Genomic DNA, 26461 nt, shown 5'->3' with positions numbered 1-26461 from the left:
TGTAAACATTTGTTTATAAAATCTAAAATGTTACTTGCTTAAAATACATGGTCATATTTGACTAAATTAGCATCATTCTCAAATATAACAACTGAATATCCACATACAAAATAATAAAGTTGGGGGCTTCCCTGGTGGCGCAGTGGTTGAGAGTCCGCCTGCCAATGCAGGGAACACGGGTTCGTGCCCCGGTCTGGGAAGGTCCCACATGCCGCTGAGCGGCTGGGCCCGTGAGCCATGGCCGCTGAGCCTGCGCGTCCGGAGCCTGTGCTCTGCAACAGGAGAGGCCACAACAGTGAGAGGCCCGCGTACCGCAAAAAAAAAAAAAAAACAATAAATAAAAAAAGATAAAGTTGGATGCTTTTCTTACATTATTCACAAGATTAATTCAAAATAGAACGTAGACCTAAATATAAGAGCTAAAAAAATAAAATTCTTGGAACAAAATATAAGAGGTAAATCTTTGTGACCTTGGGTTAAGCAAAGGCTTCTTAGATATAACACCAAAAACACAAGTGACCAAAAAATAAAATAAAATAAAATAAGATGAGTTGGACTTCATCACAATTGTGCTTCAATGGACACCATTAAGAAAATGAAAAGACAACCCACAGAATGGGAGAAAACGTTAGCAAAACATATATCTAATAAAGAACTTGTATCTAAACTATATAAAGAAGTCTTACAACTCAATAATAAAAAGACATGTATTTCAATTTTTAAATAGGCAGAGGATTTGTATAAAGATTTCTCAAAAAAGATATAAGAATGGCCAATAAACACATGAAAAGATGAACAATATCATTACCCATCGGGGAAATGTAAATCAAAATCACAGGGTGATACTAATTCACATTTATTAGGATGGCTATAATCAAAAAGACAGAAAATAACAAGTATTGACAAAGACGTAGAGAAATTGGAATCCTCATACACTCCTGTACATAATGTAAAACGGTACAGCCACCATTTTGGAAAACAGTCTGTCAGGTGACTGTGTGTTTATACAGTCACCATAAAAGCAGTTAAACACAGAGTTACCATATGACCTAGCAAATCTACTTCTAGGTATGCACTCAAGAGAAGTGAAAACATATGTCCACACAAAAATTTGTACATGAATGTTTATAGCAGCATTCAAAAAAATTGAAAATGACACCAAATGTCCATCAACTGATGAATGGATAAAGTGTGTTATATTCATACAATGGAATAATATTTGACAATTATAAGGAATGAAATCCTGGTACATACTACCACATGGATGAATTTTGAAATGTTATACTAAGGGGAAGAAGTCGATTACAAAAGATCACATATTGTATGATTCTATTTATATGAAATGTCCAGAACAGGCAAATCTGGGTTGGTGGGTTTGCAGGGAAATGGGGAATTATTGCTCATGGGTACAGTGTTTAAAGGTGATAAAATTTTTCTAAAATGTATATGGTGATGGTTGCATAATATACCAAGGACCATTGAAGTATATAAATTGTATGGTATGTGAATTATACCTAAAGCTGGATAAAAAATAATAACTAAAATTATGACCTATAACATTATACTGTTGTCTGATATTAAGCAAAACTGTAGCAGGACTCTGATAAATGGAAATACATCATGGACAGTGACAGCATTGACAGATCTCTAGAAATGTTTCATTTAGGTTTTAATTTCTGAAGTGGTTGTATTAACAAGCTTTTACTCATATAAATTTAACCTACAGTAGGCTAGCCATCTCTTCTGATTTGACAACTCTTTCTACGTGACTCATCAATAATAACATATCAAATAAACCTAATTTTTTTTCTAGCACCTCTCTTTTTATAAGGTGAAAGAACAAATCTTTTTGATTTTCAAGGAGCCCTCTGGAAAATCTCAAAGACAGTTTTAGTTCTCTGAGGTCCTCAAGAAGCTTGATGATCCCAGAGGGGGTTGGAGACCACATATACCTGACTCCTTTAGGACAAAATTACTCTTTTTCTCAAAAAATGGAAGTACATATGCAGCTGTATTTCTCTGAAGCGATGACTCCTAAGTATAGTCTAAACCATATAGTATTTATAACTTTTACCCCAAGTTGCTAACTTCTATTTCACAGAGGAAACTGGGGAGTGGATAATTGTCTGCCACGCACCAGCATTCTGTAGCAGAGGCCATGAACACACCTAACACAGTTTTCTAAGCCACACACATCATTTATATCTGCCTCTCAAAGTGGTGAAAATGAGCACATCCATTACGGACTCAAGAGATAGAGTCATAACAATGAGAAGTAGATGGATATTAACTTAAAATTATGATTAGTAATCAGTATTTCAGTACTCTATCTTACTGTCTTAAGATACTTAACTATCATATGAAAGTCCATTAATTAACTCAACTTAGTGTCAGCCCAAGGTTTTAAGTTACCTAGAGATCTTAGAACTTGTCTTGAAACTGACATATGACAAAACAATTATTGTTGACATAAGTTTATCAGAATAATAATTTAATTTGGTAAACACAAATTTACATTTTTCATAATCTTAAACATTAAGTAGAAGTAATGTTGTTTATTCAATCAGCAAATCTATTTAAGATTATGAAGTACATATCCAAGTAAAGTAGAAATCTATACTTAGGTATTATGCTTTTTAACACTGACAAATCATAGATGACATAACTTTTTTTTTTATAAAACCAATAATATTAAACTTGTCTCATTAACTAAATTATGTGAAAGTGAATTCTTAAAATATTTCTGGGCTGAAAACTTTTAAAATCTGGCACATTGAAAGTATGAGAAGTTCAATTTCCTTATTTTAGCAATATTCTAATTATATAAATACTTATTTCTTTAAGATAGATATATATATATATTTTTTTTTTTTTGCATTACGCGGGCCTCTCACTGTTGTGGCCTCTCCCGTTGCGGAGCACAGGCTCTAGACGCACAGGCCCAGCGGCCATGGCTCATGGGCCCAGCCGCTCTGCGGCATGTGGGATCCTCCCGGACCAGGGCACGAACCTGTGTCCCCTGCATCGGCAGGCGGACTCTCAACCACTGTGCCACCAGGGAAGCCCTCTTTAAGATATATTTTATAATTTAATTTATTAGTACTATTTGGAGTAATAAAATACTATACACTCACATGATGAGAGGTAAAAGCCTTTCCAAATTATAGTCACATACAAATATACATAGCGAGAGGGAGAAAGCTTATAGCTTTCATTCTAAAATTTTAGCCATGGGTCAAGAGTAAACATAGAAATATAAAACTCACCAGTGGGCAAGAAATTCTTAATTGATTTGATCTCAAAATAGGCAAACAGAAAAGACGAACACACTAGATTCTCTGTTGTTTCGCAGCCAGCTGAGTTCTCTATTAACTATTAATCCATTTATAGAGATGGTCAAATGATCAGGTCATAAAACCAAATTTTCAACAATTATTGGGAAATAACTTATTGGCCCCAAACAATCCAAACACAAAACATCAAATTGGTAGAGAGGAAAATTAAAACTAGAAAAGCAGAGAGGAAGCAAAGTTTTATTTCCATTTTGGATTCACATTTGGGAGCCAAGAGAAGGCCGCCATGGGCGTAGCTGCCCATGGAGTGTACTTCCCTCCTTATGAAGTTTTCCTGGTTCTGGTACATGAATCCACTGAGCATCTCAATGGAACCTCCAAAACTGTTAAAAGATAATTTTCTGGAAAAGGTAAAATCATGACTCTCATATGGATTTAAAAATGAGCATGTGTTGAAGATTTTATTTTACTTATTCAATGAGGGAACCAGGTAGACGGTATAACTGGTTTAAAGGAAAAGTCAAAAGGCACTAATTTCTATGGAGTAAAGGAATGGAGGGAAGTCAGTTGAAACTCTTCCAGACCAGACAGAATGTGAATGTGTATCAACTTACAAAGAGTTGTAAAATAGTGCAAAGATTACGAAAGACTAAAACCTAATAACCCAGAAGGATATGCTGTGTGTAGATAATGTATAGTTTTCCACTGAAACACAAATTTATTTTTTTCTACAGTCTGTTCTTCTGGATGTCTTTATATAGCATCTGTTCATGTCTCCTGCAGACCCCATAAATGTTTAATTGCTCTTCAAATAAAACCTTGTTCTCATATGACTAGCAGTTGAGAAAAGATTCCTACTTATGTGGTAAATGCAAAGCAATTTTATTAATAGTTTTCTCCTTTATATGATATTGAGGTACTGGTTTAACTGATTTTTTAAAAATTTCTCTATTAGTTGTTTTGGGCATCCTTTATAGATAATATGCAAAAGAAAAGAGATTGCTCACAGTTGGAAATCATTGAATTTATAGGCCAAAGTGGAAGGGCCCAAAGCTCATTTAATTGATTGATTGATTTAATAATCACTTATGGATTGTTCTTCATGTGCTAGGCACCATGCTTTAAGCTTTCAAGAATTTAATATTTATCAGGGGCAATAGACAAGGAAATAATCATTTCCAGATAGTGGTGAGAATATTATAATGCAGATATATAAATGGTGTCTTGAGAGCACAGCCTGGGAATCAAAGTCACCTAAGACACCTAAGCTCAGTCCTCTAGGAGTTATTTAGCAAGGTCAGGGTTGCTTATAGAAGGTTTCAGGCAAAGTGAGTAAACAAGTGCATGGGTTGGAAGGCAAGAAAGCAGGTAGCGTTGTGAAAATTATGATTCCCTCCGTGTAGCTGGAGCATAGAGTTTGAGAGGAAGGGATGGCAAGAGATGAGGCTGGGAGGGAAGCAGGGTCAGCTGTGGGATGAGCCAATTGTGACAAGCTAAAGAGCTGGCTGTCTGCTGCAGGTAAAGCATTTTAAGCTAGAGAGTTCCAAGAGCAAATCTGCATTTTAGAAAGAGGTCTTAAGCAGCAGGATGGGGAAAGGATTGTTAACGCTAATGTTTTCCAGTGTATATTCTATTAATACTTTAGCACAGATTTTTTTTTTTTTTTTTTTTATAGCGGTACGCGGGCCTCCCACTGTTGTGGCCTCTCCCGTTGCGGAGCACAGGCTCCGGACGCGCAGGCTCAGCGGCCATGGCTCACGGGCCTAGCCGCTCCGCAGCATGTGGGATCTTCCTGGACCGGGGCACGAACCCGTGTCTCCTGCATCGGCAACCGGACTCTCAACCACTGCGCCACCAGGGAAGCCCTAGCACAGATTTTTTCTAACTGATTTTCAGGTTCCCCCCCTGCAATCTTTGTTTACAATGTTTGGTCTGTAGCCAGTTTTTCTGCATTTTGAGTGCAAGGCTATGACTTTGTGGTAGAGGATGAATGAAAAGAAACGAAGGGGAAAAAAATGATGCTATGAGGCATGAGTCAGCGAACTAAGGCTTGTAGGCAAAAGTTCGTTGCCTGTTATTGTAAATAACGCTTTATCGGAACACAGCCATGCCCGTTCACTTCCATAGAGCCTATGGCTGCTTTTGAGTCCCAACAGCAAAGTTGAGTAGTTGTGAAAGTGTGTCTGGAATGCAAAGGCTAACATATTTACTATCTGGCCCTTCAGAGAAAAAGTTTGCCAATCCCTGATACAAAGAGTTAAAAATTTGTATGTTAACTTATTTAGTTTATTTGATCATTTATTATCTATTCCCTGATTCAAAAGGATTTATGCAAATGTGTGTGGCCAGTCCCATGAAAAATTTTAAACCTTGAAAGCTGTGCTGGTAATAATACTTATCAAGATGACTATATTAACGCCATGTAGAAGAGCATCTGCATGACATTAATTCTTCTCGACACCTTCCAAGAAGAAGGAGCAGAAAGATCTGGTTTATATGCTATTGAGCTTGATTTATTTTTGTTCAAGGAAAGATACTTGATTACAGATACATTTTAAAATATTCTGCATAACTTTTAGGACCTTGAATTTGAAAATCTCGAGTTTGAGGATTGAATATAATGTTACAATTTTTCCTGGATTCCTGGTGTGATGTCTCTGGCCTTAGCACAATGCCTTATTTGTGGGAGAAATACACAGAAGTATTTTGTCATTGACAAATTTTAGTCACCTCTTAGAGTCCCTATTCTAAATGAGACTACCTTGGACTGCACTTACAGAGAGTATGGGACTCAAAGAGGTCAGACACAAACACTTCACAGCTGGTGTCCCACAAGCTGCCTGCTCAGCCATCCTTAGCTAGAACACCTTGAATATTTGAAAATTCAGAAAAGAAGCAAAAACCTGTCTCATTGTTAAATCTTCTGTAGTGCCTCAGTACTCATCTTGGGAGACTGTGACACATGCATCAGTAGCATTTACTTAAGAAGAAACTCCTTTGACAAGTTTAAGGTCAGAGAACAGTGATGTTTAAAAAAAAAAAAAAGTGTATTTCAGTCCTTGATTGAAATTATCCAACATTTTGGGAAAAGTCAATTTGCATAACAGTTGGTGTTTTACCTCCTGGTGTTAAACCCATCTTGCCTATGCTGTCTTTGTGGATCTGTTAATCAAGTTTCCTGCCTTCTCTAGACAGCAGCCTAATTGTTTATGTCCTGCAGAAACCCCTCACTGAGAAAGAGATTTAATTTGTAGCTGAATCTAATATTTTTATGCAGTATGGGAAAACACTATCACTTGTATTTTGTCAGCCTCATCATTAGTCTCCTAATAGAATCCCTTCCTTTGATCTTAATCTGACTTCTCTTTTTCTATTACCTCTGTCACAACTTTTGGTTTTGTTCTTTGACCCAGAATATCCTTTCCTGCCAGAGAAAAATCATCATCATCACTGTAAAGAAGTATTGATTGCTTGCCCACGGGGTGCATTTCATTGTACCGGGTGCTGTGGGATTTTTTACCAGGTTTCATTAGCTTTCTTCCCTGATGTAGCAGAAATAAAATAAAATAAAATAAAGCAACAAAAAAAACCCCAAAACTACACACACAGACACAAAACCTTTACTTTGTGTCATTCCTTGTATTTGAAGAAAGTGAAAAACAGTAATCCAAAGTGTGAACCAGACATTAATATGGATCTCAAAACTAGGTGATTTAATTAGAAATGTATTCAAGCATGTAAGTATATTAGAACTGATCTTCCACCCTATTTGGTTTTCTGTTTCTTGCCAGCATGACTTTCTCTTCCATCTACCCTTTTCCTTTTTGCCCCATCTGGCCTTCTGACAGCCACAGAATGAGTGTTAGCTATGTACTATTATTTGACATCCTTCTTTTTATAAAACTGAATTTCTTTTGATAAATGTCAGAAGGGGACACACATTCTTCAGTAAAATGAGCTAAGCCTAGAACAGATCTGCCACTGCCACCTCCCCAGTCATCTCTTTGCTTCTGACAAATACAGTATGTCCTGAGCTTGTCTGTCCTTGGTGACCTTAAAGAAATGGAGAAGTGATTCCATCATTTCTGATTTCATCACTGTGAATTGTCACAGATGGCAAGTTAGAAATGATTAAAATGTTTACATATTCTTCCTTCATTGCTGTCCTCTCTGGACAAATGTATGGACGTCAGAACAAAGCAATGGGAAAGGCTTTCTGGTAAATAAGACTAGCTTGCATTTTGGTTTGGAAACTTTTAATACTGTAAAGATTCTATTAGTTTTTATTTCCCAAATCCTTTTCAAGTCCCAAAAGAGGGATTGATTTTAAAAACAGCCAATTCTTCATCATTGAATTCCCCTCTATATGAACCACATTGAAAAAAAAGAAAATTCCCATAAAATAAACTTTATTCCAGTGGAGGGGAGGAAGAATATCTTTTTCCTCTACCTTTCTAAGTTCTCTGTTGGGACGCCTATAACAAAAGAAAGATTAACAAGGAAAATGCATAGCATTTAATGTAAGGTTTATGTGTCACAGGAGCCTTCATAAGGAAATGAAGACTCAAAGAAATGATTAAACCTGAGTGTTTTTATGCTGGGTTTGATGAAGAGTGGAAAATCCTGGAAAGACACAACAGGATAAAGAGTATGGGCCGTACAGTAAAAGGGGTGGCAGCGGGTAGGGGTGGGAGTGGGACTTAGAAAGGGCTGTGCGTTCAGATTCCTCTCCTTGGCCTTTTATCTTTGGAGATAAGGATACTCCTTTCCTCCAGGTATAGGGAGCGCCCTTCTCACATGAGCGTTTTATGACTTGCTTCAGGGGAAGGTAAGAAAGTCCTTCCTATACATGCCTTTTTTCAAATTTCATCAGCTAAAAATATCTAATATGCTAAGCTGCTGTATATTGGGGGTACCCTGTGTAGGGTGTCAGCTCATAGAAAAATGCACAACATAAGAGTTGTGAGTTAAGTTTTATTCAGGGTCTTACTGAAGACTATATAGTCTGGGAGACAGACTCTCAACTCTGAGGAAATAGCTTTGAAGAAGTAGGAGAGGAGCCAGTTTATATATGACTTTTTTTGGTTAAGAAATACATGCAGGAAAACATACATCTTGGTAAAAGATTACTGCTAATCACAAAGAACAAATATCTCAAGTTAATGATTTTAGAGCTTTTCTATGTATGGAAGGTGCAAGAATCTGGGGTCATTGAAATTCTTCTGAGGTACGCATCTAACTACCTAAGGACTTGTTTATCCGAAGTACAGAGTACCTCCTGCTGTTTTTCATCCTGAATTCCTCTCTGATTGCACTGTTGGTCATGACTGCTGTGGGTTATGACTTAACCATTGTAGAACTGGGTGGTAAGCAACACTCATTGGTTCTTTGTTCACATGGGGAGGAAGAAATTTTCCTCTGTCCTTCTAGATTCTTCTGGCTGATCTAAGAATTAAATTGACATGAGACAGATTAAAAGGAGAAAATCAAACAAAAGTTTAGTAACATGTATGCATGGAAGAGACCCAGGAAAACTGAGTGACTCACCAAAATGGCCAAAATGCTCACTTTACATACCATCTTCAGATAAAGACAAAAGAGAATGTTGGGGGTAGTGGTTCGGGACTTCAAAGGGGAGGAAGGCAATTCCCATGAAGATGAAAAAGCAAATCTTTGGTAAACAAATATTTGCTGGGCCATATGCAGAGACAATGGGACATAGAAAGAATTTTACAGTCTTTGCTCGGTTCTTCCCTGTCTACCACACCTAGCTCATACTATAGTTTTCTATGGTGATAGCTGCCTTCCTGGAACAGGTCCTCTATCTTATTCTTTTAGGTATCTAGGGGGAAGGTCAAAGTTTCTTCCTGAGGCTTTTGGGCATTGATTGTTTTCAGCTCGAAATAATCTGCAAGCCAACAAGGCACTTCAGGGCGGCAAATTTTGCTCCCTGAACCTGTCCTGAACCCTCTCACCCGTGAGTCATCAGTCTTTCTCTAAGAACATAATATTATTGTTAGTTGTTCCAATGTCAAAACTGCCCTGGAGCAGAAACAGGAGATAAAATGAGTGTGTTCCTATAGTGATATAAGATATTATCTTATTTTCAGGTAGTTAGTCCTAGAAATGAGAGGAAGTCCTTCTTTCTCAGATCTGCCTGAAGGTCTGTTATGGCGCATTGCCTTTCTTTGAACTTCAAACTAGGAGTTTCAGTGTGTGAACTAAAAATGCCACCTGCCATATCACTAAAGGATGTTGCGGCCATCAAGCCATCACATTACAGTCGCCCTGATGGTGAGCCCTGAGGGAACTCAGGATGGACGCAGGATTTGTACCCCCATCTAGCAGTCAGCCACTGCAGCCATCCCTGATGGTATACCCTGAGGAGACTCAGGATGAGAAGCACGGGATACTGGCCCCAGATAGCTGAGGTGCATATCAAAGGGTTGATTTCAGTGAGCCCAGACCTTTGCATCTTGCCGTACACAGAAAACCACTAAATTCCTTAACTCAAGATATCTGGTTTTCTTTAATTAACAATCATCTTCCAATGTTTCAACTACCTGGTTTTTGTTGCAAAAACTCCTATATTTCCTGGCTTCTCCCCTTGCCTCTTCAGAGCAGTCCCTCAGAGTTATCTGAGATACTGTGTCCCGGGCTTAAGTCCTCAGTTTTGTCCGCTGAATAAAACATAACCCTCAGGCTTCCCTGGTGGCGCAGTGGTTGAGAGTTCACCTGCCGATGCAGGGGACACGGGTTCATGCCCCGGTCCGGAAAGATCCCACATGCCACGGAGTGGCTGGGCCCGTGAGCCATGGCCGCTGAGCCTGTGCGTCCAGAGTCTGTGCTCTGCAACGGGAGAGGCCACAATAGTGAGAGGCCCGCATACTGCAAAAAACAAACAAAAAAAACCACATAACCCTCAACTTTTAGGTTGTGCTTTTTTTTTTTCAGTCGACAAATGTTAGCTATGTGAGAAAGAGTTCAATTAGACTTTACAGATGAGTCATTCAATGATCATGGAATGAAATGGATCATTCATCAATTTATTCCTTTAACAAACTGTTGCTAATCTCTACTGTATGCAGATGAGGGGTTAAGCATGGAATACGTGGAAAACTAAACAGGCAAGGTTTTTGCCCTCATGGGATTTGTCAGTAGACAAGCAAGTGAATCTACAGATTATAATATTGTCATGAAGGAAATAGGAAGATGTAAAAGAAAATACAGAAGGCCTACTTTGGATAGCAGTATGGAATGTCAGAAGGCTTTACTCTACTTAATAATTCAATAGCATATTTACAGATATTGATCATGTATTGAGCATCTACCATATACTTAGTACTTTTCTAAGTGCTTTAAATGTGCTAATTTATTTAATCGTCACAACAATTTTATGAGGATTGCCTTGTTATTCCAGATTACGATGAGGAAACTGAGGCACCAAGAGGTTTAGTAATGTGCCCAAGGTCACCAAGATAATATGTAAGAGGCAAGATTTATCCTAGGTGGTCTAGCTCCAGAGCCTGGCCCTTAACTACTATTGTTATTGCAATTCATGCAACAATTATTACATAAATTACTTAAAGTATTGAATATTGCACTAGGTAATTGAGATACAAATATGTATTAAAATGGTGCATTGCTCTCAAGAAACTCACAATTTAGAGTGGGAGACAGAATGAGAATTACAACGCATTGGGACAAATATAATACTAGAAATATGAACAAATTACATTACGAGCACTGAGGATATAGCAATGCTATGGTTAGTGTTTATTGTTTTCTTATTACAACAAAAAACTAATAGAGACAGTAATCCATGGTGAACTTTAGAAAGGGCTGCTGAATTTGTTACTAGGGCAAAAGGGAAGTTAAAGCACTGCTAGTGACTCTTTCTAAACTTGTGGAAATTTGTTGGTCCTTATAAACCAAATTCACTAACACTCAATGATGCTAGCTTTCTCTCTACCCCTGACATACAGAAATAGACTTTGGAAACAGGAGGGAAACAACTGTGTTGAAGTGGGCAATTCAATACTATACTTATGTTCTAAGTTATAAACTATTGTTTGATGAAATTTACTTTTCTTTCAGCAGCAGTCTCTTTATTCTTCACTCTTCAAGCCTTAATCCACAACCCCAATCCCTGCCTAACATCCCCTCATGAATATTTCCCAGATGTCTCTTAGTCACCATGTTCAACCCACGGTATTGATGTCTTCCCAGGCTCCTATGCTTTGAAGCTTCTCTCCTTCACTCTGTATATTAGTTTCCTAGAGCTGCTGGAACAAATTGCCACAAACTAGGTGGCTTAAAACACCAGAAATTGGGCTTCCCTCGTGGCGCAGTGGTTAAGAATCCGCCTGCCAATGCAGGGGACACGGGTTTGAGCCCTGGCCGGGGAAGATCCCACATGACGTGGAGCAACTAAGCCCATGCGCCACAACTACTGAGTCTGCGCTCTAGAGACCGTGAGCCACAACTACTGAAGCCCACGTGCCCTGGAGCCCACACGCCGCAAATGCTGAGGCCCACGCGCGCCTGGAGCCCGTGCTCTGCAACAAGAGAAGCCACCGCAATGAGAAGACCCCGCACTGAAACGAAGAGGGGCCCCCACTCACCACAACTAGAGAAAGCCCGTGTGCAGCAATGAAGACCCAACGCGGCCAAAAATAAATAAACTTATTTTAAAAAACCCAGCAGAAATTGACTTTCTCAGAGTTCAAGAGGCCAGAAATTCAAAATCAAAATATCAGCAGAGCCATGCTCCTTCCAAACGTTTTGTGGGAGGATCTTACCTTGCCTCTTGCCTCTTCTGATGGCTCCTGGTGTTCCTTGGTTTGGGCAGCATAACTCTCATCTCTGTCTCCATCTTCACATGACCCTCTTCACTGTGTCTGTCTCTTAAGACAAAGATTCTCTCTTTTACCAAACTCTAGTCAGGCTCCTTTAAGCCGTCTTCTTGACCAGGCCTCTACCTTGGTCTATTAAAACTGCAGGCTTGGGCTTCCCTAGTGGCGCAGTGGTTGAGAATCCGCCTGCCGATGCAGGGGACACGGGTTCGTGCCCTGGTCCGGGAAGATCCCACATGCCGCGGAGCAGCTGGGCCCGTGAGCCATGGCCGCTGAGCCTGCACGTCCGGAGCCTGTGCTCCGCAACGGGATAGGCCACAACAGTGAGAGGCCCGCGTACCGCAAAAAAACAAACAAACTGCAGGCTCAGCACAAATGATTTTTCCATCCTCCCTTCCCACCTACACACAAAGACTTGAATAAACACTAGTGTAATTTCTAACACTTCAAGGTTGAATTCCTAGGATGACCAGTCCAGCCCTCTTAAATTCCTGCCTTAGAAAACTCAAGGCTGCCAAAAGAATTTACTGTTTGTTCCAGCCAACGCCTGAAGATAGGGCCTTTTCTCCCAGGCTCTGTGTGAGAGTAGGAGCCTAACTCTGATAAGTGCCAGTTAACAAACCCAGATGAATTTCACATGGACCAAATCTCCCTCCCACTTCACACTTTTTATAAATTTCTGCTTCCTTGACTCTTCTCAAACCCCTACCTTTCTCTTTCCCTACTCCTTCATTCTGCCTTTAGAACACCCAGTCACCTCTGCACAAATTGAATTCATGAAGGAGCCTCTTCCCTTTTATGATAGTTTATTACCGATTAAAGTCTGTCCTTACAACTTTAGCTACTGTCTGGCTTTATCTTTGATATTTACAAGGACACGCTCATTGTATACAGGGCACATCCTAATCCAGTAATGTTCTCATCACAATCCTTACCTTATTTACTTCTGCAAAGACCCTTTTTCTAAATAAAGCCTTATTCTCAGGCTCTGGGTGAACAGAAATTTTAGGGGGACACTATTCAATCCACTGCACCCTCTATATCCAGTTAGTCACTGTGGCAAACTCTATTAATTGTCCACCTACTATCCAATGCCTATTTATTCCATGCTAATTTTTTCTTTTTCCAAAAAGACATTGTGATCAGCCCCTAGTTATGGACCATGGGCAGTCTTAGGCAATCAAGGCCCTCCTGTCCCCTACTTCCCCAGCCTCCAATGCAGGTAGAGGCTGCCATGTGAGCCAGCTCTGGCCAACGACACCTAGAGCTGGCTGTGAAAGAGAGGGTTGTTCAATAGCATGAGGCAAAAACCGAGAGAACTGAGAAATGTCCCTGATATTGGTATATGGTCAGGCCACTCAAGATGGCTGTTCTCTTGCTCTCTGTACATCCCCTGCCCACTCAGTGTCTGCTTCACCTACACCCGACACACGTGACTGATCTTCCTACATACTTGCCCCAGGTTCCAGTTTGTGATTGTTCTTATCAAAGGGGCAATGAGGGGCGTGCCCCTCTACTGGTTTCTCTGGTAACTAATGAGCTTACCTGACCCAATTCCCCTATAACTGGAGACCTCCCCTTCCCCCCGGGAGGGAAGCCTGCCACCATGTCCTGCCTACCTTCCATGGCGCGGGATGTAGGTGTCGCTCAGGGACCTTGCTCCAGACGTGTAAGTTCTCCCCCATCCATTAAACTACCAATGTCTCTGTTGCTGACTCCAAGCTCTTTCTTTGGTCTTGAAGCTGGGCAAGCACAGGCCTCCTGAGACCTGTGGGGTGCAGCCCAACAACTGGCGATTTTCTGCACCAACACCAGCAGCCACCTGCATTTACTTGAGTAAAATAAGTCCCTATGTGTTAAGCCCTAGTCAGCAGAAATTCTGTTTATTGCATCCAAATTCATTTCTAATTGATTTGCTCACCAAGCTCAGTTAATTTTCTTTTTGAAATATCTCTCCTATTTATTGCTTCCTTTCCATTCAATCAAATCTTCATCGTTTCTCACTAGACAATTATAACATCCTAATTAGGCTCCCAGCCTCCCTGCTTTATTCCAGACTCATCTATTCCCTGTGGGTCCACTAGAGTAATTGTTCTGAAACACAGATCATGCTCTCTGCTCAAAAATGTTCCTCAGCTCCCAATTACTTAGAGAATAAAGTCTAAAATTGTCAGCATTAATGACCTGGCCTCAATCTATTGTTTTCTAGTCTCATTTCACTTCCATATCCTCACTTGCTCTACCTTTTGCGCCACCAAATGGCTTTCCCAGACGTACTATGTATTTTCACATCTCAGCCTGTCTCGTCCATCTGGAATAATTTGTGGGAATCTTATTTATCCCTCAGAATCCAGCCCAAATATATCCTCCTCCATGAAGGCCTGTAGTCATCCAGTAGGAATTAATCCTTGAACTCACATAAGATGTTGTTCCTCTATTTCAGGCAGCTGCCAGCTTTGGAATGCTTTACTTTCAGAAAATTTGCATTTACACAGCTAAATACCAGTTTCCTATGCTGAGTGTACACTTTCATCCTTCACTGATAAACATTTCACACCATCACAAGGGCCTTCTACCTGACAGCCAAATGTTTAATCTTGGCAGCTTCATCATCCCGTCCCTTTGTAATGCGCATGTAATTATTTGAATATCCTAATGCATTTAGTCAATATTTTATGAACATGAAAGTGATACTACTAATGAAAATATAATTGGGACCAACAGTAAAATCATGAAATGGGCTCAGATTTGCTGTATCTTTGGCTTTAATCAGATACCCATTTCACTTAAATTGGTCCACCATGTTCAATTGTGAAGAAATGGTTCAAAATTAGAGAACATGTAGAAAATGCGGGAGTATATTGTTGAAGGTTATGACTTGAAGTCCAGGTCTAGTAATGGGAGAAATGGAGACGTATTTTAAATGATGGATTAAGAACAAGCTGCAAAATATAGTGCGATTATCCAAAGGCACGGATAATATCACAGGTCCTTACAGCTATTAATCGGAATACAACTTAGTAGAAATATTGTACTTTTATCAAGAAAAAAAAATGAGAATTTGTGCTTTATTTTTTGTTAATTAAAAGGTTTAGAAGTTACAGACCACAAAGTCAGCATCACATTTTCTGCAAAATCTCCATTAGCAAGCCCTTCTCCCCAAAATGGAAATAACTTTTTAAAAAGAACATTAAAAGCCATCTAAAGGAGACAGTGAACTCTAAATTGAGGTAAGAAATTACTTTAGAAAATTACTTTTATTGTCTCTAACATTTAATCTATATTTTTAATTTTTTAAAAAATGTTAAAAATAATCATGTACACATGCTAGAACACTTAGGGATAAAATAAAGTGCACATTCGTATCATAATTACACCTTGCATAACATATCTAGCCCTGCATAAAGAGAATCCCCGCCCCCCCATGCTGGTACATCTGTAGCTCAGCTCCTGTATGCACAGTACAAGGGAGATATTAATTAACTGGGCTCCAAGAGGACAAAGAATTCCTGATCAAATAAGTTTAGGAAGCCCTTTACTAAGTCCCTGTCTTGGAGATTCAAAATACATAATAGCATATTAAAGAAGTCCCACATTTTAAAAACTCCATTTAATTTTCTTTCCCCCTCAGCACCCCTGTTAACAACACTTTCCCAACAAAAGAACACAAAACCATATTAAAAACGGAACAGCTTTCCTTTAATCGTAATTTAGGAAAACTAAATGATGGATTTCAGGGAAAGAAAGATGTCTCATTTTGAATTTTCTGCTGTGCCTAGCACAGTGTTTAGTACAAAAGCTCTCAACAAATGCTTAACAATTAACTTGAGAAGAAGAAAAGGAAGACAGTTTGGAGTGTTTGGAGCTCTGAAAAAGTTTTAAAACCTACTTGACTTCCACCGAATGAGCTTCTTTGGTGTGTGTTCAGTAAAATATATACAACATAAAATTTACCCTTTTAACTTTTTAAAAGTGTACAATTCAGTGGCCTTAAGTATATTCACATCATTGTGCAACCACCACCATTGTTTCTTTCTAGAACTCTGTGCCTATATAGTATGGGAGGAAAAAAACTTTTCCTCTACCCTCTTAGGGTCCTTGGATGGGTCTGAAAATTAAACTGACAAAGATAGATTAACAGAAGAAGAGCATACAAACTGATTTAATGTAACTAATTTAATGTAAGCACATGACATGGGAGCCTTCATAAGGAAATGAAGACTCAAAGAAACGGTTAAACCTGGGCTTCCCTGGTGGCGCAGTGGTTGAGAGTCCGCCTGCCGATGCAGGGGACACGGGTTCGTGCCCCGGCCCGGGAAGATCCCACATGCTGCGGAGCGGTTGGGCCCGTGAGCCATGGCCGCTGAGCCTGCACGTCCGGAGCCTGTGCTCCGCAACGGGATAGGCCACAACAGTGAGAGCCCCGCGTACCGCAAAAAACAAAAAAAAAAAAAAACAAAAACAGAAATGGTTAAACCTGAGCGTTTTCATGCCAGAAGTGATGAAGAAGGAAAAGTTGTGGGAAGATGTGATAGGACAAAGGTGAGCCAAGTGTGGTAAACTGGGGGAAACCTAGCAAGGCCAGTTAGTTCAGATTCTTCTCAGTGTCCTTCCTTCTTAGAGATACTTGACTTGCTTTTGGGGTCTCATATTTTTATGGACTCCCGTATGTACAAAATTAAATTGGTTTTCTCCTGTTAATCTGTCTTATGCCAACTTGATTATTAGAGCAGCTAAAAAACCCTAGAAGGGTAGAAGGAAAAGTGTTTCTCCCCTACAGTATCTATATACTGAAGGGGAGCAGAACATGCCATCCCAACGTATGCCACTTTGGCATATTAATTATTTTGAGCTGAAAGCACTTGAGAAGCAACTGATGCAGGAAGGGATCTCTCTCTCTCTCTTTTTTTTGGCTGTGCTGCTTGGCATCCGGTATCTTAATTCCCTGATCAAGAATCAAAACTGTGTCCCCTGCAATGGAAGCACAGACCACCACTGGACCAACAGGGAAGTCCCACGAAGGGATCTCTGATCTCCCTCTTTCTACTTAAAAGTGGATCATAAAATTTCCCATGAGAGAGGTACCCTCTCTGTACCAGGAAGAGAACATTCTTATCACTGGAGACTGGGAACATACACCAAAATGGATCTATACAAACAAATCTACTAAAATAAAACAAACCTATTAAAATAACTTCCATTAGTTTCCCTCATATATTTTCAAGTCACTATTCCACAATTTACTGCCCCTACCCCAAACCCCTTTGTCTTGTCACATCTGCACAATTTCTCATTCTTTGTTTAAAAAGGTACTTAAGTTTCGGAACCTAATGGTTTATTCCAGTCTTCATTTTCCTTTTGAAGATTTCCTGTGTACATGAAAAAATATGAAATAAAATTTGTATGTTTTTCTCCAGTTGATCTGTTTTGTCAGTTTAATTCTTAGGCCCAGCCACAGAGCCTACAAAGGTAAAAGGAAGTTTTCCTATAATACCACATTTTGTTATCCATTCATCTGTTGATGTACACTTGGGTTATTACTACTTTTTTTTTTTTTTTTTTTTTTTTTTGCTGTACGCGGGCCTCTCACTGCTGTGGCCTCTCCCATTGCGGAGCACAGGCTCCGGACGCGCAGGCTCAGCGGCCATGGCTCACGGGCCCAGCCGCTCTGCGGCATGTGGGATCTTCCCGGGTCGGGGCACGAACCCATGTCCCCTGCATCGGCAGGCGGACTCTCAACCACTGCGCCACCAGGGAAGCCCGGGTTATTTCTACTTTTTGGCTGTTGTGAATAATGCTGTGCAGAGCAAAGATGTTGCCCACCATCCAGTTCTATAAGGATAAAAGGTTCAAGTCATTAGCCACTGCAGTAGCTGACTGACAGCGCACACTGAAAGAAATTCAGGATGAAAAACAGGATAAGGCAGTCTGTGTTTTGGAAAAACAGACCCCTTAGATTGTTAGAGATATCTCTGGAAAAATTTTTAATGAACCCAGATTCTTGAATCTTCCCATACATAGAAAAGCACTAAAATCATTATCTGAGATAGCTGAACCTTGTGACTAGCAATAACATTCTACTGAGATGTATGCTTGACTGCAAGCACTCCCTAACCAAAATCATATATATATGGCTCTCCTCCTACCTCGTAGGAGCATAACCTCAGAGCTGAGAGGCTATTTCCCAGGCTATAGTCCTCAGAAAGGTCCCTGAATAAAACAGAAACCCACAACTCTGGCATTGTGCCTTTTTCTTTGTAGACAATTTTTATGAACATTGGTGTGCAAGTATCTGTTTGAACTGCTTTCCATTCTTTTGGGTATATTCCTGGAAGTGGAATGGCTGGATCTTATGTTTAACTTTATGAGGAATCACTATACTGTTCTCTACAGTGGCTCACCATTCCCTTCGGCAAAGCACAAGGAGTCCAATTTTTGTCATCCTCCTCACAAACACTTGTTATTTTCTCCTTTTTGATAAAAGCCTTCTAATGGGTGTGAAATGGTATCTCATTGTGGTTTTGATTTGTATTTCCCTAATAACTAGGGATGCTGAACATCTTTTCATGTGCCTATTGGCCATTTTAATATTTTCTTTGTCCAGTTTTGAATTCCAACTAATCATCTTTTTTTTAAAACATCTTTATTGGAGTATAATTGCTCTACAATGGTGTGTTAGTTTCTGCTTTATAACAAAGTGAATCAGCTATACATATATCCCTGTATCTCGTCCATCTTGCGTCTCCCTCCCACCCTCCCTATTGAACCTCTCTAGGTGGCCACAAAGCACTGAGCTGATCTCCCTGTGCTATGCAGCTGCTTCCCACTAGCTATCTTACATTTGGTAGTACATATTAGTCCATGCCACTCTCTCACTTTGTCCCAGCTTACCTTTCTCCCTCCCCGTGACCTGAAATCCATTCTCCACATCTGCATCATTATTCATGTCCTGCCCCTAAGTTCTTCATAACCTTTATCTTTCTTTCTTTTTTTTATATTCCATATATATGTGTTAGCACATGGTATTTGTTTTTCTCTTTCTGACTTACTTCACTCTATATGACAGACTCTAGGTGCATACACCTCACTACAAATAACTCAGTTTCATTTCTTTTAACGGCTGAGTAATATCCCATTGTATATATGTGCCACATCTTCTTTATCCATTCATCTGTTGATGGACACTTAGGTTGCTTCCATGTCCTGGCTGTTGTAAATAGAGCTGCAATGAACATTGTGGTACATGACTCTTTTTGAATTATGGTTTTCTCAGGGTATATGCCCAGTAGTGAGATTGCTGGGTTGTATGGTAGCTGTATTTTTAGTTTTTTAAGGAACCCCCATACTGTTCTCTATAGTGGCTGTATCAATTTACATTCCCACCAACAGTGCAAGAGGGTTCGCTTTTCTCCACACCCTCTCCAGTATTTTTTTTTTTTTTGCGGTTCGCGGGCCTCTCACTGTTGTGGCCTCCCCCGTTGCGGAGCACAGGCTCCGGACGCGCAGGCTCAGCGGCCATGGCTCACGGGTCCAGCTGCTCCGTGACATGTGGGATCTTCCCAGACTGGGGCACGAAACAGTGTCCCCTGCATTGGCAGGCGGTCTCTCAACCACTGCGCCACGAGGGCCATTGATGATGGCCATTCTGACTGGTTTAAGGTGACACCTCCTTGTAGTTTTGATTTGCATTTCTCTAATGATTAGTGATGTTGAGCATTCTTCCATGTGTTTATTGACTATTTGTATATCTTCTTTGGAGAAATGTCTATTTAGGTCTACTGCCCATTTTTGGAATGGGTTGTTTGTTTTTTGATATTGAGCTGCATGAGCTGCTTGTATATTTTGGAGATTAATCCTTTGTCAGTTGCTTCATTTGCAAATATTTTCTCCCATTCTGAGGGTTGTCTTTTCGTCTGTTCTTAAGGTTTCCTTTGCTGTGCAAAAGCTTTGAAGTTTCATTAGGTCCCATTTGTTTATTTTTCTTTTTTTTCCATTTCTCCTAGGAGGTGGGTAAAAAAGGATCTGCTGTGATTTATGTCATAGAGTGTACTTCCTATGTTTTCCTCTAAGAGTTTTATACTCTCTGGCTATACATTTAGGTCTGTAATCCATTTTGAGTTTATTTTTGTGTATGGTATAAAGGAGTGCTCTAATTTCATTCTTTTACATGTAGCTGTCCATTTTTCCCAGCACCACTTATTGAAGAGGCTGTCTTTTCTCCATTCTGTATTCTTGCCTCCTTTATCAAAAATAAGGTGACCATATGTGCATGGGTTTATCTCTGGGCTTTCTATCCTGTTCCATTGAGTTATATTTCTATTTTTGTGCCAGTACCATACTGTCTTGACTACTGGGCCTTTGTAGTATAGTCTGAAGTCAGGGAGCCTGATTCCTCCAGCTCTGTTTTTCTTTCTCAAGATTGCTTTAGCTATTCGGGGTCTTTTGTGTTTCCATAAAAATTGTGAAATTTTTTGTTCTAGGTCTGTGAAACATGCCATTCGTAGTTTAATAGGGATTGCACTGAATCTGTAGACTGCTTTGGGTAGTATAGTCATTTTCACAATGTTGAGTCTTCCAATCCAAGAATGTGGTATATGTCTCCATCTGTTTGTATCATCTTTAATTTCTTTCATCAGTGTCTTATAGTTTTCTGCATACAGGTCTTTTGTCTCCTTAGGTAGGTTTATTCCTAGGTATTTTATTCTTTTTGTTGCAATGGTAAATGGGAGTGTTTCCTTAATTTCCCTTACAGATTTTTCATCATTGGTGTATATGAATGCAAGAGACTTCTGTGCATTAATTTTGTATCCTGCTACTTTACCAAATTCATTGATTAGCTCTAGTAGTTTTCTGGTAGCATCTTTAGGATTCTCTACGTATAGTATCATGTCATCTGCAAACAGTGACAGTTTTATGTCTTCTTTTCCAATTTGGATTCCTTTTATTTCTTTTTCTTCTCTGATTGCTGTGGCTAAAACTTTCAAAACTACGTTGAATAATAGTGGTGAGAGTGGGCATCGTTGTCTTGTTCCTGATCTTAGTGGAAATGGTTTCAGTTTTTCACCATTGAGAACAATGTTGGCTGTGGGTTTGTCATATATGGCCTTTATTATGTTGAGGTAAGTTCCCTCTATGCCTACTTTCTGGAGGGTGTTTATTATAAATAGGTGTGAAATTTTGTCAAAAGCTTTTTCTGCATCTATTGAGATGATCATATAGATTTATCCTTCAGTTCGTTAATATGGTGTAACACATTGATTGATTTGCATATACTGAAGAATCCTTGCATCAACTTGATCATGGTGTATGATCCTTTTAATGTGCTGTTGGATTCTGTTTGCTAGTGTTTTGTTGAGTATTTTTACATCTATGTTCATCAGTGATATTGGCCTGTAGTTTTCTTTCTTTGTGACATCCTTATCTGGTTTTGGTATCAGGGTGATGGTGGCCTTGTAGAATGAGTTTGGGAGTGATCCTCCCTCTGCTATATTTTGGAAGAGTTTGAGAAGGATAGGTGTTAACTCTCCTCTAAATGTTTGATAGAATTCACCTGTGGAGCCATCTGGTCCTGGGCTTTTGTTTTTTGGAAGATTTTTAATCACAGTCTCAGTTTTAGTGCTGTGATTTGTCTTTTCATATTTTCTGTTTTTTCCTGGTTCAGCCTTGGAAGGTGGTGTGCTTCTAAGAATTTGTCCATTTCTTTCAGGTTGTCCATTTTATTGGCATATAGTTGCTTGTAGTAATCCCTCATGATCCTCTGTATTTCTGCAGTGTTAGTTGTTCTTTTTCATTTCTAACTCTATTGACTTGAGTCTTCACCCTTTTATTCTTGATGAGTCTGGCTAATGGTTTATCAATTTTGTTTCTCTTCTCAAAGAACCAGCTTTTAGTTTTATTGATCTTTGCTATTGTTTCCTTCATTTCTTCATTTATTTCTGATCTGATATCTTTATGGTTTCTTTCCTTCTGCTAATTGTGGGTTTTTTTGTTTTTGTTTCTCTAATTGCTTTAGGTGTAAGGTTAGGTTGTTTATTTAAGATGTTTCTTGTTTCTTGAGGTAGGCTTGTATTGCTATAAACTTCCCTCTTAGAACTCCTTTTGTTGCATCCCATAGGTTTTGGGTCATCGTGTGTTCATTGTAATTTGTTACTACATATTTTTTTTGATCTCCTCTTTGATTTCTTCAGTGATCTCTTGGTTATTTAGTAGTGTATTGTTTAGCCTCCATGTGTTTGTATTTATTACAGATTTTTTTCCTGTAATTGATATCTAGTCTCATAGCGTTGTGGTTGGAAAAAATACTTGGTATGATTTCATATTTCTTAAATTTACCAAGGCTTGATTTGTGACCCCAGGTATGATCTATTCTGGAGAATGTTCTATGAGCACTTGAGAAGAAAGTGTATTCTGTTGTTTTGGGATGGAATGTCCTATAAATATCAATTGAGTCCACTTTGTTTAATGTGTCATTTAAAGCTTGTGTTTCCTTATTTTTTTTCATTTCAGATGATCTGTCCATTGGTGAAAGTGGAGTGTTAAAGTCCCTTACTATGATTGTTGTACTGTCTATTTCCTCTTTTATAACTGTTAGCAGTTGCCTAATGTACTGAGGTGCTCCTATGTTGGGTGAATATATATTTATAATTGTTATATCTTCTTATTGGATTGATCCATTGATCCTTATGTAGTGTCCCTCCTTGTCTCTTGTAACATTCTTTATTTAAAGTCTAGTTTATCCGATATAAATATTGCTATTCCAGATTTCTTTTAATTTCCATTTGTATGGAATATCTTTTTCCATCTCCTCACTCTCAGTCTCCATGTGTCCCTACGTCTGAAGTGGGTCTCTTGTAGACAGCATGTAGATTGTTCTTGTTTTTGTATCCATTCAGCAAACCGGTGTCTTTTGGTTGGAACATTTAATCCATTCACATTTAAGGTAATTATCGATATGTATGTTCCTATTACCATTTTCTTAATTGTTTTGGGTTTGTTATTGAAGGTCTTTTCCTGCTCTTGTGTTTCCTGCCTAGAGAAGTTCCTTTAGCATTTGTTGTAAAGCTGGTTTGGTGGTGCTGACTTCTCTTAGCTTATGTTCGTCTGTAAAGTTTTTAATTTCTTCTTTGAATCTGAATGATTACTCTTGCTGGGTAGAGTAATCTTGGTTGTAGGTTTTTCCATTTCATTACTTTAAATATGTCCTGCCACTCCCTTCTGGCTTGCAGAGTTTCTGCTGAAAGATCAGCTGTTAACCTTATGGGGATTCCCTTGTGTGTTATTTGTTGTTTTTCCCTTGATGCTTTTAATATTTTTTTTTTGTATTTAATTTTTGATAGTTTGATTAATATGTTTCTTGGCTTGTTTCTCCTTGGATTTATCCTGTATTGGACTCTCTGTGCTTCCTGGACTTGGTTAACAATTTCCTTTCCCATACTAGGGAAGTTTTCAACTATAATCTCTTCAAATATTTTCTCAGTCCCTTTCTTTTTCTCTTCTTCTTCTGGGACCCCTGTAATTTGAATGTTGGTGCGTTTAATATTGTCCCAGAGGTCTCTGAGACTGTCCTCAATTCTTTTCATTCTTTTTTCTTTATTCTGCTCTGCAGTAGTTATTTCCACTATTTTATCTTCCAGGTCAGTTCTCTGTTCTTCTGCCTCAGTTATTCTGCTATTGATCCCTTCTAGATAATTTTTAAGTTCATTAATTGTGTTGTTCATCATTGTTTGTTTGCTCTTTAGTTCTTCTATTTCTTGTTGAACATTTATTATATTTTCTCCATTCTATTTCCAATATTTTGGATCATCTTTACTATCATTACTCTGAATTTTTTGTCAGGTAGACTGCCTATTTCCTCTTCATTTGTTTTGTCTGGTGGGTTTTTACCTTGCTCCTTCATCTGCTGTGTGTTTCTCTGTCTTCTCATTTTGCTTAACTTACTGTGTTTGGGGTCTCCTTTTTGCAGGCTGAAGGTTTGTAGTTCCCATTGTTTTTGGTGTCTGCCCCCAGTGGCTAAGCTTGGTTCAGTGGGTTGTGTAGGCTTCCTGGTGGAGGAGACTTGTGCCTGTGTTCTGGAGGATGAGGCTGGATCTTGTCTTTCTGGTGGGCAGGACTGCATCCAGTGGTGTGTTTTGCGCTGTCTGTGGCCTTATTATTATTTTAGGCAGCCTCTCTGCTAGTGAGTCAGGCTGTGTTCTTGTCTTGCTAGTTGTTTGGCATGGGGTGTCCAGCACTGTAGCTTGCTGGTTGTTGAGTAGAGCTGGGTCTTAGTGTTGAGATGGAAATCTCTGGGAGAGCTTTAGCCATTTGATATTACGTGGAGCTGGGAGAACTCTGGTGGACCAATGTCCTGAACTTGGCTCTGCCACCTCAGAGCCACAGGCCTGACACCCGACCCAAGCAACAAGACCCTGTCGGCCACACAGCTCAGAAGAAAAGGGAGAAAAAGAGAAATAAATAAATAAATAAATAAAATTAAATAAAGTTATTAAAATAAACAATAATTATTAAAAATAAAAAAAATAAAAAAGAAAGAAGAGAGCAACCAAAGGGTAAAAAAATCCAGCAATGATAACAAGCGTTAAAAACCATACTAAAAAAAAGAACACCACCCCACCCCCAAACAAACGGACAGAGAGAACCCTAGTACAAATGGTTAAAGCAAAGCTATACAGACAAAATCAGACAAAGAAGCATACACATATACACTCACAAAAAGAGAAAAAGGAAAAAAATATATATATCGTTACTCCCAAAGTCCACTGCCTCAATTTTGGGATGATTCGTCGTCTATTCAGGTATTCCACCGTTGCAGGGTACATCAAGTTGATTGTGGAGATTTAATCCGCTGCTCCTGAGGCTGCTGGGAGAGATTTCCCTTTCTCTTCTTTGTTCGCACAGCTCCTGGGGTTCAGCTTTGGATTTGGACCCGCCTCTGCGTGTAGGTCGCCTGAGGGCGTCTGTTCTTCGCTCGGACAGGACGGGGTTAAAGGCGCGTCTGATTGGGCGCTCTGGCTCACTCAGGCCGCGGGGAGGGAGGCGTACGCATGCGGGGCGGGAGGCGTACGCATGCGGGGCGAGCCTGCGGCGGCAGAGGCCGGCGTGACGTTACTCCAGTCTGAGGCACGCCGTGTGTTCTCCCGGGGAAGTTGTCCCTGGATCGCGGGACCGTGGCAGTGGTGGGCTGCACAGCTCCCGGGAGGGGAGGTGTGGATAGTGACCTGTGCTTGCACACAGGGTTCTTGGTGGCGGCAGCAGCAGCCTTAGCGTCTCGTGCCCGTCTCTGGAGTACGCGCTGGTAGCCGCGGCTCGCGCCCGTCTCTGGAGCTCCTTTAAGCAGCGCTGTTAATCCCAACGAAGAGGCAAGAAAAAGTCTCCTGCCTCCTCAGCAGCTCCAGACTTTTTCCTGGACTTCGTCCCGGCTAGCTGTGGAGCACTAGCCCCCTTCAGGCTGTGTTCACGCCGCCAACCTCAGTCCTCTCCCTGGGATCTGACCTCTGAAGCCCGAGCCTGAGCTCCCAGCCCCGCCCGCCCCGGCCGGTGAGCAGACAAGCCTCTCAGCATGGTGAGTGCTGGTCAGCACCGATCCTCTGTGTGGGAATCTCTCCACTTTGTCCTCCGCACCCATGTTGCTGCGCTCTCCTCTGCGGCTCTGAAGCCTCCCCTCTACCACCCCCCGTCTCCGCCAGTGAAGGGGCTTCCTAGTGTGTGGAGACCTTTCCTCCTTAACAGCTCCCTCCCACTGGTGCAGGTCCCATCCCTATTCTTTTGTCTCTGTTTATTCTTTTTTCTTTTGCCCTACCCACGTACGTGGGGAGTTTCTTGCCTTTTGGGAGGTCTGAGGTCTTCTGCCAGCGTTCAGTAGGTGTTCTGTAGGAGTTGTTCCTCATGTAGATGTACTTCAGATGTATTTGTGGGGAGGAAGGTGATTTCCACGTCTCACTTCTCTGCCATCTTGAAGGTCTCCCAACCAATCATCTTTTAACGCAAGATCAGGGAAAGCTTCAGCTTGTCATTGATCATATGGACATATAAAATAAGTTATATAACACTACTTTTTTAAATATAATTTTTGGCAGATGATCGAGAAGGTATATGAATAGAATTTATTACTTTTCTTTCCCTTTTTTCCAGTTCCCATCTTACCTTGTGTATGGTGAGTAACCAGGTTTATTTGAAGAATGTGACAAAGAAGAATCTAAGAAAATAATTTTATGATTTTTCTGGATTATTCAGTTTCTTGTAGATTTTCACATGTTTTTTTAAAAAAATATAAAATATTTCAAGCTTTGTGAATTTTCATTTAACCCAAGACTT

The 26461-nt window shown here is 39.9% G+C and overlaps 1 protein-coding gene and 1 long non-coding RNA gene across 9 annotated transcripts in view; one reads left to right on the top strand and one right to left on the bottom strand.

Moving 5' to 3' along the window:
* LOC307191222 overlaps nt 1-12524 on the bottom strand; it is a 132569-nt gene extending 120045 nt beyond the window's left edge. For 2 of the 5 annotated variants that reach the window (XR_013829645.1, XR_013829646.1), the window contains exon 1: nt 12095-12522. This is a non-coding gene — a long non-coding RNA (uncharacterized lncRNA). Of the gene's footprint in view, nt 1-12094 lie in introns of all 5 variants that reach the window. The other 3 variants (XR_013829647.1, XR_013829648.1, XR_013829644.1) reach the window with 2 other exon arrangements.
* Nucleotides 12525-25102: 12578 nt separating this feature from the next.
* Nucleotides 25103-26461, top strand: part of IMMP2L (inner mitochondrial membrane peptidase subunit 2) — a 969308-nt gene continuing 967949 nt past the window's right edge. For all 4 annotated transcript variants that reach the window (XM_079932145.1, XM_079932149.1, XM_079932144.1 and 1 more), the window contains exon 1: nt 25103-25709. In XM_079932145.1, the coding sequence (XP_079788271.1) occupies nt 25707-25709 (3 nt within the window). In that variant the 5' untranslated portion in view covers nt 25103-25706. The remainder of the gene's footprint in view (nt 25710-26461) is intronic.

Source organism: Stenella coeruleoalba (assembly GCF_951394435.1).
Source record: "Stenella coeruleoalba genome assembly, chromosome: 9".
In the NCBI taxonomy this organism is placed as follows: domain Eukaryota; kingdom Metazoa; phylum Chordata; class Mammalia; order Artiodactyla; family Delphinidae; genus Stenella; species Stenella coeruleoalba.
This window is presented reverse-complemented; position numbering and strand designations above follow the sequence as displayed.